Source organism: Melozone crissalis, unplaced genomic scaffold (genome assembly GCF_028551555.1).
Source record: "Melozone crissalis strain CALT ecotype California unplaced genomic scaffold, PUWL_Pcris_2 ptg000019l_1, whole genome shotgun sequence".
Classification (NCBI taxonomy): domain Eukaryota; kingdom Metazoa; phylum Chordata; class Aves; order Passeriformes; family Passerellidae; genus Melozone; species Melozone crissalis.
The window spans coordinates 6,092,210-6,105,728 of record NW_026535797.1 but is presented as its reverse complement, the minus strand read 5'-3'; the positions used below and the strand labels follow the sequence as shown (position 1 = coordinate 6,105,728).

Below are 13,519 nucleotides of genomic sequence, written 5' to 3'. Positions count from 1 at the left end.
GTGCCTAATGCAAATAGAGTTTTAGTCATTTTAAAGAGATGTATTTAATTTGAAAGCATATGTTTGTGTATCCACCCTACCTCATACATCTGAATGACTCAGCAATTACCCACAAAAGCAGATGACATTATTTTAAACCACAACATAATGAACCATGTCCATTACCAGTGAAATGTTTCCAAATAAAGCATCTTAGAAAAATCACCTGCATGCTACAGGCTTCACAGACCTCAAGACAACAGGAAACAAGTTAATTTGTGTTTTCTGCAGCAACACGTTATTTTTTTTAAGCTGAAAAAATCCAAAATTCCAATCAGCTTAGGAATTATGGAGATTGAATTCTCAATTACTGAAAGTCCACATGGTAAAACTCTGTCTTAACTAATGCAGAGAAGCTAGTCAGACATCAGCTGCAGGAAAGGACAGCAATCCTTGCTGTGAGTCTCTCCACAGCAGCCTGAAGAGGGGATCATTAACTGGCTGATACAGTAATGAGGGAGCTGGAAATGGCTTTGCATCCAGGAGGCCCCAGATCAGCCTGGTGACAAGCAATTCATCCCCTCTAAATGTACCATTACCAGGCACTGCTCACTGCTCTTCACCCCATGTCCAACAGGCAGAAATGCACCAGCCCAGCCACATCTCCTTGTGGCCTCTGACACTGGCAGTAACTCTCTCAAGCTGAAAAGCTGTGAAACAATCCCTCAGGAACACAGGGCAACAAACACCAACACCACACAAGCTGTGCTGCAGTGTGGAAAAGCAGAAGTCACACAGAATAACCAGGGTTTGTTCTGAGTGTCCCAGCACAGGACACAGGAGTGTCCATCACTGCTGACTCCAGCTGTGGCCAGGCAAGCACAGGGCTACACACACAGGGAGGGGGACAATAAATATATTTATAGGGAGTTTCTGCAGTGAATGCCCCAAAGAGAGAAACCAAAGTCCATTAAGACTAAATTCATGCAAGAGCAGGTCTGACCAGTCCCCTGAGGTGCTCCCACTTTTACTGTTTGGTATCTGGGTTTTACGGGTTTGGCTGTTGATGAGTGGTTCCTGTAGGAGACAGCTTGCTCTGGCATGTTGGTTACATGCAGACACTGCAGCCCACTTGCCATTTAAATGTTACACTGCTATGCAAAGAAAGTGCTGCCCTGTCCAGAGAAAGACATTGCATTTTCTGCCATTTCAGTTTCTATAACCATCTGTTTCCTTACACACATCAACATTCCTTCTTCTACCTTTACATCTCTGAACATTAAAAACCAACAACTTGCATCAAGTCATAGCTTGCCAAATAAACAAAACTCTTAAATACTGTTGGCAGGTGAATGAGATTATGTCAAAAAGCAAAAAACCACAAATTGTGCATTAAAAGGATTCACATATATATAAAGGATTCACATATATAGGTTTTTTCATTGTTGGCCTGTGGGAACCAGAAACTTCTAAGCAACCAACATTTACAAATTAATTTGCTATTGTTGCTAGAGTAAAGATCTAGAACTGCATTTTCAACATAAATTTCAGGTGACTGAATGTCACCAAAATGTACTAAGATCAAAGAAGTATCAGAGTAATAAAACATATCGTAGTAATTTCTTAAGAGCAGATTTCACAACCCACAGCTAAAACACTTTCTTTACAGAATAATTTTTTGAGGCACATGAGAGTTTTACCTCCAGCAGCTCAAAAAGATCCATGTGTCATCCAAAAGCCAAGTCATGCTCACACATCAGACAAAACCCACATGATGCACTCAAGGATGGTATTGTGTTATATTACAGGTGTGTCTAACCCACATAAGGAAGCTTTTGCAAGGCTAAGATTGCATTAAACAGTTGTCTTAATTATTCTTTTAACAAGCTGATTTTCAGAAGGCAGCCTTGTTTTTACACAGAATTATTTAAGCTTGTATGTGCTAAAGCAAACTCTAAAATCAGCTACCTCAGTTTTAGGACTCAGAAGAGAAGAGTCAAGGATTAGCAAGTAAAGAATCTGGAGTATTCCCAAATTCAAATCAAACTAAAGCCATGGATTACTATGAGATATATCAGAAGAACTGGCCAAACCTGTATAGCTGAAATGATTCATAGTTCTCACAAACAGAAGAAAAAAGGCTGCACCAGCTCAGCAGAACCAAGGGAAGGCTTTATTTTAAATACTACATTCACCAGCTTCAAGCAATTTTTACAGAACACCGAGGCTGTCACTCCATGAGGAATAAAGAGACCATAAAAGAGAAAAGAAGAAAGAACCTAGCAAATACCATGCCTATTAAATTTCTTGTAAGGAAAGCCACAAGAGGAAAACAGTGCAACAAAAAGGACATCAGAGAGATCACAGTGCTATATATTTTGGGAATGCATGTTCAGCCAGAAATATCTGATGCAGTTAAAGTATTAAGACTGTTTTGAGCTGACCTAAATTAGTTATCAATGTGTTAGAAGCACTGAAGAAGCTGCTGTAGTTTAGGCTTTCCTTGTATTTGGCTTCTCTACCTCATGCACTGCAAATCAGTACAGAACTCAAACATCAGCTATGGAAGTGAAAAAAGCTTCAGGGAAAAAAATATCAACCAGTGCTGCTGCTGCTACAACAATGACAATTTCAAGTACATATCTGGAGATTCTAGTCTAAAAGGAATGTTCAACAAGGTACATATGTGAAAACAACCATGGATGCACAGGTAAGATGCAGAGAAGGATAGGGGTATACAAACTGTATCTATCAGGACTACTGTAAACCACTGACATCTACAGATAGGCAAGAAAAATGCAGAATAAGCTATAACAGAACTCTGTATGCATTAATTCTTAACTTCTACTTCACAATCTATATTTAATTCACTTAGATTTTTTCCTTTAGATTTTCCCTTTTGTGCTGCTTTTGGTTGCACAAGAACCATAAACAGTTCATACACATTTACACAGGAATGGCAGACATTTATCTCATGTGCTCAGATCACTTTGACTGAGGTATTTACATCCCAGATGACACTTAAGATTTCCCATTCTCCATTTTTTCATTCTATATCATATATTTATGTTTAGCCAGTGCTCTCCATGTGGTTGAGATCTCCAAGGTCTGGTAGTGCCAAAGCTTTGGATCTAGCAGTTGGTTTTCAGTTGACAATTTTTTAACTTAATGTAAATCAGTCATAATAACAATCCCCTCCGTGGGCCACCTACATACTGCTCTGATAAAATCACAGATCCCAGGAAAGAGAGAAGTAGATTGTGCAGTTTCTTACCTGCAGCTCCTTTGAGACTCTCTCTAAGTGGTTAGTTATCTTTTTTATTAGGTCACTATACATCTGTTCCGAATGCTGCTGGCATACACACTTATACACACAACTGCAGAAACAAATATAGGAACAAACAATCAACTTACAACAGTTTGCAATGAAGGGTAACACACTTCAAAACATTCTGTTCAAGTTTTAATTTAGAGGATTAGAGAGTTAATTGAATGATTGTTGAACTTTTAAATACAGTTCTAAGGCTGGAATGAGCTCCAGCAGGCTCTTAGGGCTCCCTGGAGGCTGCAGGGTGTCCATCCCATTCCCCCTCCCCAACTTCATTTTAACTTACAATGAGCTCTCTTACAGTGCACTTCCAAACAGCCAGGACATTTCTGTCAACAGCACACTCCTACTTCTGCTTTTACCTCTCCTTTCTGAATAAAGTCTCCATTAAAATAAGCAGGTTTAACAATTCTGTGAATATTCTAGGGCAAAAACCCTCACTAAAAGAAGGGGAATGCTAACAAGTATCATAGAAGTAGCATGAAAACCATGGTAGTGTTAAAAAGAAATGACAAAAGTTCTACAATTACAGACCCAACCATGCTTCTCCATTCTTTCTTCATTTTTTTCTTAAATTCTAAGAAAATTCTACAATTTCATAATGAAGAAAGATGCAGAAAAAGGGCTATAAAAATAATTCTGCATTCTATGGCTTTGCTGTGTTATGTCTGGTCTTCAGTGCCACTTTTGATTCCTAAGAACACTTTATTGCTTTCATATTGCAATTTAACATGTGCAAAACAAGGCTATTCATTGAAGACATATTTACACAAGTTGTAAAACAAATACATTTATTATTTTCAGCAAGATGTTATTGGAGTAGTCATCACTGTCAGGACTAACACCAACATTCATCTGTACCAAGCAGCTTTTACTCCTCAGTCAGCATTTCAAAATGTGTCTGCCAAATGCAAGAGCCCCAGGGAGACTTCACCTGGTATCCTGGGCAAGTCACATCTCTGTTCTGTTCTGCTCCCCTCTCCACTCCTCTGCACCAAGAACAAGCAATTTAGGCAAAGACTGATCTTAGGACATGGGCAAACAAATGATTTCCAGGGAGATCCAGACCCCAGCCTTGAATTCTGCAGGCTTTACATGGCCCCAAAAGCCCAAATGGGGCTTTGGGACAGCCACAGTGTATCTCTGTAGGGGAACTATGGCTCTCCAATTCTCTACTGACAAGGTGGCACAAAAACAGGCAAACCACAAAGATGGCAAAAGTCTGCTTATTTGGTAAACTATGTTATTTGTTAAAAACCAAAAGACAACCTACACTTCTCACGTTATTATATTTTAAAAATACTGAGCATATCTAGTTTGCTATTATTTATATATTATTTATATTATATATTATTATTAGTGAAGGTCATTCTTTTTCTTTCATATCAAGTCCACCAATAGCAGATCCTATATTGAAACAAGCAACTGCAAAAGATATTTTGGTATAATGCTTTTAGCTAAGAGCAAAAATACCAGTTTGGTTTGGATCAAAGAGAGAAACACTGATAAGAAAAGTGAGACTGATTTTTGTGATCTCTTACAAAATCAGCCAGCTGGGTAACCCCAGCAGATGGCCACCCATTTGTTTGCTGCACAGCTAACCAGTACACAGGCACTTCCACAAGCTGACTGCTTTATTTGTATGCAACAAACTGATATTTAAAGAACACTTCTCCTTAGTGTTACACACACTATTGCTGCCTCTATTTCTGCAACATGTTCTGTAGTCAAACACCAGTCTTCCCATGTACACACAGGGTGTGTTTACATTTGATTTGAACACTTCTACTTAGAGGTTCCTTTTCCTTCTGAGATCCTGTTTTCAGTTCCTGACTGTGGGCTAATTCTGTGAATCATCCTTGCCCTGATGTTACCCAAAAGAAGTCACAAGCTTGTTAGTTCTTTAACACAACCAAACACTTTAGGAAAAGGAAATCCCAAAAAGCACATGAAGAGGGCAAGCAGTGGATGAATATCCAAGCTCTCCTGAGGAACAGAAAGCTGCACTGCACCTGGGAGGCAGTGAAGGCTTCCAGAAATACAACTTAGCCTCTCATGTTTTCCTCATCTCAAACCTTCCTTCACACCTCTCTGTCAATTCATCCAACCCTTTTATGACCGGAAGTGACTCTGCACAGGCAGGCTTTGGACTCAGCTGAAAACAAACACTAATGACACTTTGATAGTTTACAGATAAACTGCTCCATGGTAAATATCTGCATACACACCTTGGAATTTATCTCCCAGCTCTCACTGCTGGGGAGTAAACACCTACAGCTATCACTGACCATGTCAAATACAGCAAATACCCAAATATTTGGGGATCTAATAATGTATTTGAGTTTGCATTATAGAAAACTCAATTTAGTCAGCACAAAGATGACCAAGAATACTACTGGATTTTCATGTCAGTTTCCCTGTAAAGAAAAAAAATACATACATGTAGCTGTTTGAACCACTTCAAGAAACATTCCACTTTTCAGACTAAAGAACTGGCTCAGAAGCAGAGAAGATCTAAACTCCAAGTCTGCTACAGATTCTCAAAAATACTCCAAGCAAACATCCCTATTAAATTCACTTCTTTTTAAATATCAATTATCCTTCCCTTGTCAATCTATCTTGTCTAGATTCTCAATCAAAGGAACAGTCTAAAAATATTTTAAAAAAACACCAAAATCAATCTCCTGGTTGGAAGAGACTGTGGCAGAGTAATTACAACCCCAGACACAATTTTTAAAGGAAAACTGACACACCAGCTTTACCATTAACACCAAACTATGGAAAATCTTTAGCTTTGGTAATAGTAAAATATATGCAACAGATATCCATGCATCATTACAGTCCTGCACCAAGTGCCCCAGATGTACAAGGCTTATCCAGGAGAAACTCAAAACCCAGTATTCCTTCAGTAAATAAAACTTTTGAGGAGTAGAAAGATGACAAGGATGAAGTCTAGCTATCTGCAAACCATAACTAGGTATAATTAAACAATTAACTTTGCACACCTACTCATGATCAGAGATCACTTTTGAGAGATCTCTTACTGCAGACTGTTTGCACATTGGGGATTTCAAGCTGGGAAAGGATTCTGATTACTTCCACTAAAGCTGGCTCTCTTAATTCAAACAGCCATCTCAATTATTTATACACATGATGATTGATCTCTGAGTCCTGATCAAAGCAGTTCCAAAAGTTTACAGGGGAAAGAAGAAGTTTCTTGAGTTTTCGATGTGAACTAAGGGGCAAAACTGAACAGTTGCCTTAATCCAAAGTATTAAACTGCAGAGTGGCTAAAAGGAAGTGGCCATGAGATAACAGAGCTGAAAGTCTCTAAAACCAGCCATCAGTGACTGGAGCTGGCAGCATTATTCCACACAAGGCAACACTCTGGTGAAGAAAAGCAAGACAGCAGTGGCACAGTTGTGCAAGGGCCAGGGGTTTTAGCAGCATCCTGGGCAGTAAATCCAGAGCAGTCACCCCTTTCCATCCTGTTCACCAACACCCTGAATATCTGCCACCCACCGAACAAGCATCTCCATTTTAGTTCATCTCTTAAGGAACTGCCAGGTCTCCAGAGCATTTAGCACTTTGGTTTGGAGCAGCAGTGTCATGGGGGAGCAAACCCTCCACCATCCCCAGCACTGAGCACTGGTGTAGCCTGAAGGCAGTTCTGCTGTGTGATTAGACCCCTTTCAAACCAAACTGCAGCTCCAAGACTGCCCAAGCTTCTCCAGACAAGAATGGAGATCCAAAGGAGTGTCCTTCAAACTGCCTGGCACTTGGCAAGGGGAGAACACACCAAAACACCTCAGGGAAAACACACAAATGTCAATTTACATCAAAGGACCTTGGCACCAGGTGCTTCTATTTCCTTCTGCACATCAACCACACCAAATTGGTTCCTATTAGCTATCACAAAGAAGCCTTCTGATACATTAAATCAACTGCTTACCATGCCAATTTCTTTGGAGAAAAGGATGTTGAGTCTTTAATACATTTCCTAGGACACTACACTAAGCAACTGTGATGGGTTTATTTTAATGTTAGTGTTTTCAGCACTTCTGTATTTTAATTCTTTAGCATTTATTCCTGTTAACATGGAGATATATACCTATTATTCACTCTAATCATTTAAACAGTACTTTATTTCACATAACTTTCCAATTTGTCTCCCCAAAATATGACATATGCATAAACAACAAAATCAAATAACCATTTCCTTTTAAAGACAAAATAAGTTAAGCAGCATTTAAAGTATTTCCTTACCTGTATATTTGTTCATAGGAGATAGGGATGTAGTCACCAGGACTCTGAGTTAAAAGCTGATCTATGGCACTGTCCAACTTTGGCCAATATGTGCTCTTATAGTCTTCAATTGTTATAACATTCATTACTACAAGAAAAAGACAAGAATAGATTTAGTAACTTCACCTAAAAGACCAGAAACAAATGAACACACTGTGATTTCAGATCACACCAAGAACAAGGCCAAAAAAACACCTCACTTCCACCAAAACAACCTCATCTAAAACTAAAGCCCAGATTTGAATTTGTACCTCTGTATTTACAAAAATAAAATCAGAAAACCTGCCAAATCAGCGCTTTGGTATTTCCCTGGGGCCTAAGTAGCATGGAAAAGCAAACTCCTGGGAGTTGTAACATGAAAATATAACAATAAAAATTTATAAAAAGATTAGTTCAGACTAATAAATTATGAAACTTTGTGGCAGTTCAGAACCAATCAGTAACGTGGCATCTTCACATTCATGAGGACAAGCTCTGGCCAAGACTGGTAGGTTTGGAATATTCCTTCCCAGCTGATGTGTTCATTTCACAAGTCCCAGGTGGGACCAGCAGCTTCCTTGGTCTAAAAGATCTCTGCCTTCCTCTGCCTTCAAGTGCAGTTAGGCTTCCAGGCAACTTTTCTGAATCTGCATTACAGTTCCCCCCTAGCAGGGACAATTACTGCAGATAAGGATCACCAGAGGGAAGAACAGGAGGTGTTTAAATTAGGGTTCCCACTGCTCCCTGGCCTTCCTCCTGAGCTTCCCAACTGCACCCTCCTGCACCAGTGACTCAGGGCACCCTCCCAGCCACGGGAGGGTTTGGACTTCTCTCTTTTCAGGGAGGATTTCTGAACCATCCAACCACTTGTGGCTCAGTTCCAACATGTTCACACCCTCCCTTCAGGGCCTTACTCGCAGCACTTCCTCCCTGCCCTGTCACACCACCACAGCTTCACAGCACCCACTCAAAAAGCCCTCAGCAACCACCAGCACCTCAGTCAAATCTGTGATTTGAATCCAAGCAATGAAATCAAAGCAAATCTATCAAAACAAAAAAGGATCAAAACTATCCAGCCTAGAAAATCTAGAATAACTTCTTCATTTGAACTCCACTAAATGGAACAGAGAATAAAGATACTTCTCACCCCACACAGACCATTTTAGACACAACACTGGAAAGAAATCTTTTGGTTAGCAATGAATTTTAAATATGCATTTAAATGTAGATTCACTGATGGGTTTGAGAAGCAATATTTTTGAAAGGTATTTTCAAAGGGATTGAAAGGAGCTGAGTGAGTGCATCACTTTTGGCAGCATTATAAGGAACAATTGTAAGGAAATTGGCAAAACAGTTATGAGTATCATGAGGAAAATAAAAGATTGTAAAGAGAACACGGAATAGAGAGAGGTGTGAGACAAGGAGGTGTTGGAACTCTATCTGTAGGAGCAAGTATTACAGATCTGTGTGCTGTGTTAGGGTATTTCAGCCAGAAACTCTGCTTAGAGGAGCATGTTAGTGCAGCACTCCTGCACCTCTTCTGCAGCCATTGGTGCCCTCTTGCTTCACAGCTGTTACAGAATCAGATCTAGCTAACCTAGAAGTGCCTGAGCAGTGACCAGGTCCCCTCTACCTGGGCTGCAGGACACTGCCCCAGGAGCCCAGGCTGCAGTCTGGAAGGCCATCACTGTTTGCCAGCGAGAGAGCCAAGGTCACAGGGCAGCTACACAGCCACCAGCAGTTCAGTTAACAAATCCAGCAAAGTCAGCTTCCCCCTGAAAGAGCAGCCATGCACTGAGCAACAGCAGAGCACCTCCCTGGCAGTGAACTCAGCCCCTGTTCCCTGCCCTGCAATGCCTTGTTGGAGCTCTCATCCCCTACAGAGCCACACTCCAGGCAGGTGTTCTCAGCAGCAGCACCTTTACTATTCCTGCTTATACCCTGCAGCAAAACCTGAGCTTGTTTTACTTTGCTACCCCAAAAAAGATGGGCCTCCACAGAACCACTCTGTTCCACAGAAAATATGAAGCTGAAGTCAGCATAAACACTAGACCAAGTCTTGCTTTTAAGATTTCAATGTATAATCACACCCACATCTGGTTTAACATATTAAATGAGCCCTATTAATTTGAAAGAAAATAGTCAAGTAAGATAATTTTAACAGGCTGTTAAAATAATTTTAACAAGCTGTTGAGATATTAATTTTTTACAATATGGAAAAAGAAAGCAGCAGCAGACAGGAAGGTCTGCCCATTAGACATGCTGCACAGGTAAAGGACAAAACACTTTTACAAAAAGCCCCATGAGACTTGCATAGAAAAGTCTGCATAGAAAATGTACTGATAAATTCACAGTAACATTCCAGAAAAGCTTCATTCTCATTCAAAAGTCTCTTACAAGTACTATGTAATTTGATTTCCACACTTCAGTTCTGAAACTAAGCCAACCACAATACTTACATAGCTAAAAGTCCAAGACTACAAACAGAACAATCACTATTTTTATTCTTCTAATCCAGTAAACAAAGTACTTTAAAATTTTAATAACTATCACAAGTTAGTAATGTCCTTTTTCTCCTGGCAGCTCTTACACACACACAGGTGAAGGGTGGCCTGAAGCCCCTCCAAGCTACAAACTCTGCAAGAACAGGGCTGAGACCAGCAAGGAAGGAATCAGATCCTTAGCAAGGAAAGACAGACTGCCCTTTAATTTTTTATTTTTCTCTCTTTTTAGGATGTCATGCTTAAATGCTTATCCCTACAACAGGTGTCCAAGATTTAAAAGAATTTGCCCAAGAGCTCCCATCCCCAAACTGCAATTTAGTTGGTTTCTGGGAAGTGACACTGATATTTTGTAAGAAAGCATGCTAGAATGCTGGATTTTATCCAACCCCAGCAAAGCTGGAGGGTGGGGCTGGGAGAGAAATCAGTCCAATAGAATCGAAAGAAGTCAGTATTTTCCAGAGAATTCAGCATTTTCTAGAAAATTATTAAAGACTTCACAAGTAAATCTTGAGCAACAACTGCTGCTTTTCCATTACAAAAAAAAAAAAAAAAAGTTCAAAAAGAAAACTTTAGGTGAAATGCAGCAGTGAAACTATTTTAGTAAAAAAGAATATGCATGAGCTATCATAACCTAGATATATCAGTATTACAGTCATAATGGAACTGCTTCAACTACAAAATTCTTTGATATCAACTTCAATGAAAAGAATGGCAAAACCCACTAAGACTGAAAAAAAAAACCCACAAAAAATATAGCCCATCAAGAGTAGGTACACATACCCCATGAAACTGGCAATAAAACCTTACACACACTCACTTTCTCAAATCTGTAGCTAAAAAGCAAGAGACAGAGCAGGATGGCTGAACCAACCTACTGCCAAGTATGCAGACAGCACTCTGACAATTATCTGTCATTTATTCTGGCACTAAAAAGTAAAGAAAGCAACAAAGCATCTTCCAGAAACTGCATTTCACCTCAGCAAGTGAGATACATGAAACTTTACTGCTCAATTAGCAGTGCACCCTACAATGCTCAGCATTTTGCTGAAGTGTACAAACTCTTCAGGCAGCTGTCCAAGAGTCACGTACAGACTGTGGCCCTGTGCTTTCCTGTTTCTCAGCCCCCATGTGCATGTTTTCACAAGAGATTTTGCTCTGCCCCCCCTGACTGACACATCCCAGCACACATTAGCAAATTTATGAGTTTGCCCCGTGGTTGGCTTCCAGTTCTATTTTTATAACCTGTTTCTCAGCCTGCATGAAGGCTGGGTAGTAAAAGTAACTTTTTCTCCATCAGACCATGTGCCCACGCAGCCATGCACACACACTGCACTGAGCAAGGTTATGCAACAGGGAAGGCAGCAGATCCAGGGGATGTGCCAGGGCACACAGCCACATGTGCCTGTCCCAAATGGCACTGGCATCAACATTTATAACCACCCCCTCTTGAAAAGGAGAAAAGAAACAAAATGGAAACTCTTCATTGCTCACCTCAATCAGGTTATGCTGCAATTATCATTATGGAACAGTTCTTAAATACTAAACATTCTTCACCTTCTTTTCTCCCTCATGAACTTTGAAAAATACTCTTCCCAACACTACTGCTTTATCAATCCACAGCTATGACTGAAGCTGATCAACTGTAAATATTTAGTTTTAATTTACTACAACATAGAAGTTTTTCTTAAGTTGCTTTAAGTAGAAGAAAAGCTATCATAGAAAAACTATTAAATGAACTATGCATTATTCTAATTTTAGCTTTTACCAAAATCTCAAGGAGGGAGAACTGGATTTAGCCTCTTTGAAGGACAGCAAGGCAGGAGCTGTTGCTCATCCAGCTGCAGAACTGCCTCATGCAGCAGAGAACAGAACTTTTCCATCCAGCTTGGGACTGGCAAACTTCTCCACACATGCTCTGCCATTAGTGGGACAGAGCAGGCAGGAGGGATCCAGCACACACTGATTCCCTCCTAGGAAACACTTATATCCAAAGAGACCCCTCTCCCTTTTTCTATGGGTGAAAATTAAACCAAGGTGATCAAGGGATCCTCTGTCAGAGCCAGGATAAGAACAGGCAGGAGCCCACCTCAGATCCTTGAGGTTCTCAGGCAATACCACTTCACTGGACTTGTTCTGTTCACCTACATGTACCATCACAGCTGTCCACTACACAAGGATGTGGAAAAGGTCTAATGAACTTCACTTAGAGAATTCCCTATTTTCCAGGAAAATAATTTAAAAAAAAATAAATTAGTGAAATATTATGTTGGGATATCAGTGCTGGAGAAGTGAAAACAAGAACTCCAAAACCACACCCTAAGCAAAATCATGCTCTGCTGCTGCTTCTCCCCCTCAGACATAAATTGTGGATTAGCTGGAAAATCACCTTCCCACTTGCTGGAAACAGCTTGAAAATCATTTTCATTCTGAAACACAAAGAAAAACTGAGATTCTGAATGTCTGGAGCAGGACTTCAAGAGCCTAGTTTAGCAAGGTCGAATGACATCTCATTTCAGCTGTCTCCAGGGTTTAGAAGCCACCCCAAGGTACCTGGAGACCTGACAAGCAAGGCAGGAAAAGTGCCAGGGAGCTCACAGAGCCTGGGAGTCTTAACTTCAAAGCAGCCAGCCCTGGCCATGTGCCACAAAAGCCAGGCTTACCCAAGAAGCAGGAATCCAGAAGCCTGAACTTTGAGCTTTTGATCACCCCTGGACATGGACAGGTGAGAGAGCACTGGGGAAAGCAGGGAGGACACACAAAGTGCATTTCCCATCTAAATTTTGTCGTGGCAATCACACAGCTGCACTTCCAGGAATGCTTTTTACTACCCAAGCCCCAGTTTTCCAACTGTCCATGAGAAAAAAAAAAAAAAGGCGTATTTTGCCAAGAAAGGTGACTTTTAGAAATAAAAGTGGAACTGAAATGTACAGCAAAAAATCTTCCGTTCCTTAGATCTTGACATAGAAAAAAATAGGGAGAAAATGCCATTTTTGTTAGAAGCTACACACAAAGGTCATTTTGGAAATCCCAAGGCCAGGATGGATGGAGCTCTGAACAACCTAGTCTAGAGGAAGGTGCTCTACTCAAGCAGGGGGCTTTGAACAATATGGTCTTTAAGGTCCCTTCCAACCCAAACCATTCTCTGATGTTATCATTCTATTTTTGGGGCTAACTTGGGCAAACTAACCCTTTGCAGACACTCATCCCTTCCGGGACATCACGACCCTTGCAGGGGCTCTGCCCACAGCTGGCAGCAGCAATCCCAAACAGGCTTCTAATTCACCTCTAGGTTTTTCTAGGCTGAGAGACAAAGTGTATAGGAAGGTCTGAGCTAAAGGGCTTCAGAAGCAGCAGCGGCCCAGAGCCCTGCCCACGCTCACAGTCCCAGCTCTACAGCCACAGCCACCGTGACAGCAAAGCAGAA

At 40.7% G+C, this 13,519-nt stretch overlaps 1 protein-coding gene across 1 annotated transcript in view; it reads right to left on the bottom strand.

The window, feature by feature from the left end:
* The window catches only part of CACUL1 (CDK2 associated cullin domain 1), a 43,810-nt gene that overhangs the window by 29,759 nt on the left and 532 nt on the right, over positions 1-13,519 (bottom strand). Inside the window, exons 2-3 of the mRNA XM_054277190.1 lie at positions 7,574-7,700; positions 3,254-3,356 (exon numbers count right to left, since the gene is read on the bottom strand). Of these exons, the coding sequence (XP_054133165.1) occupies positions 3,254-3,356; positions 7,574-7,700 (230 nt within the window). The remainder of the gene's footprint in view (positions 1-3,253; positions 3,357-7,573; positions 7,701-13,519) is intronic.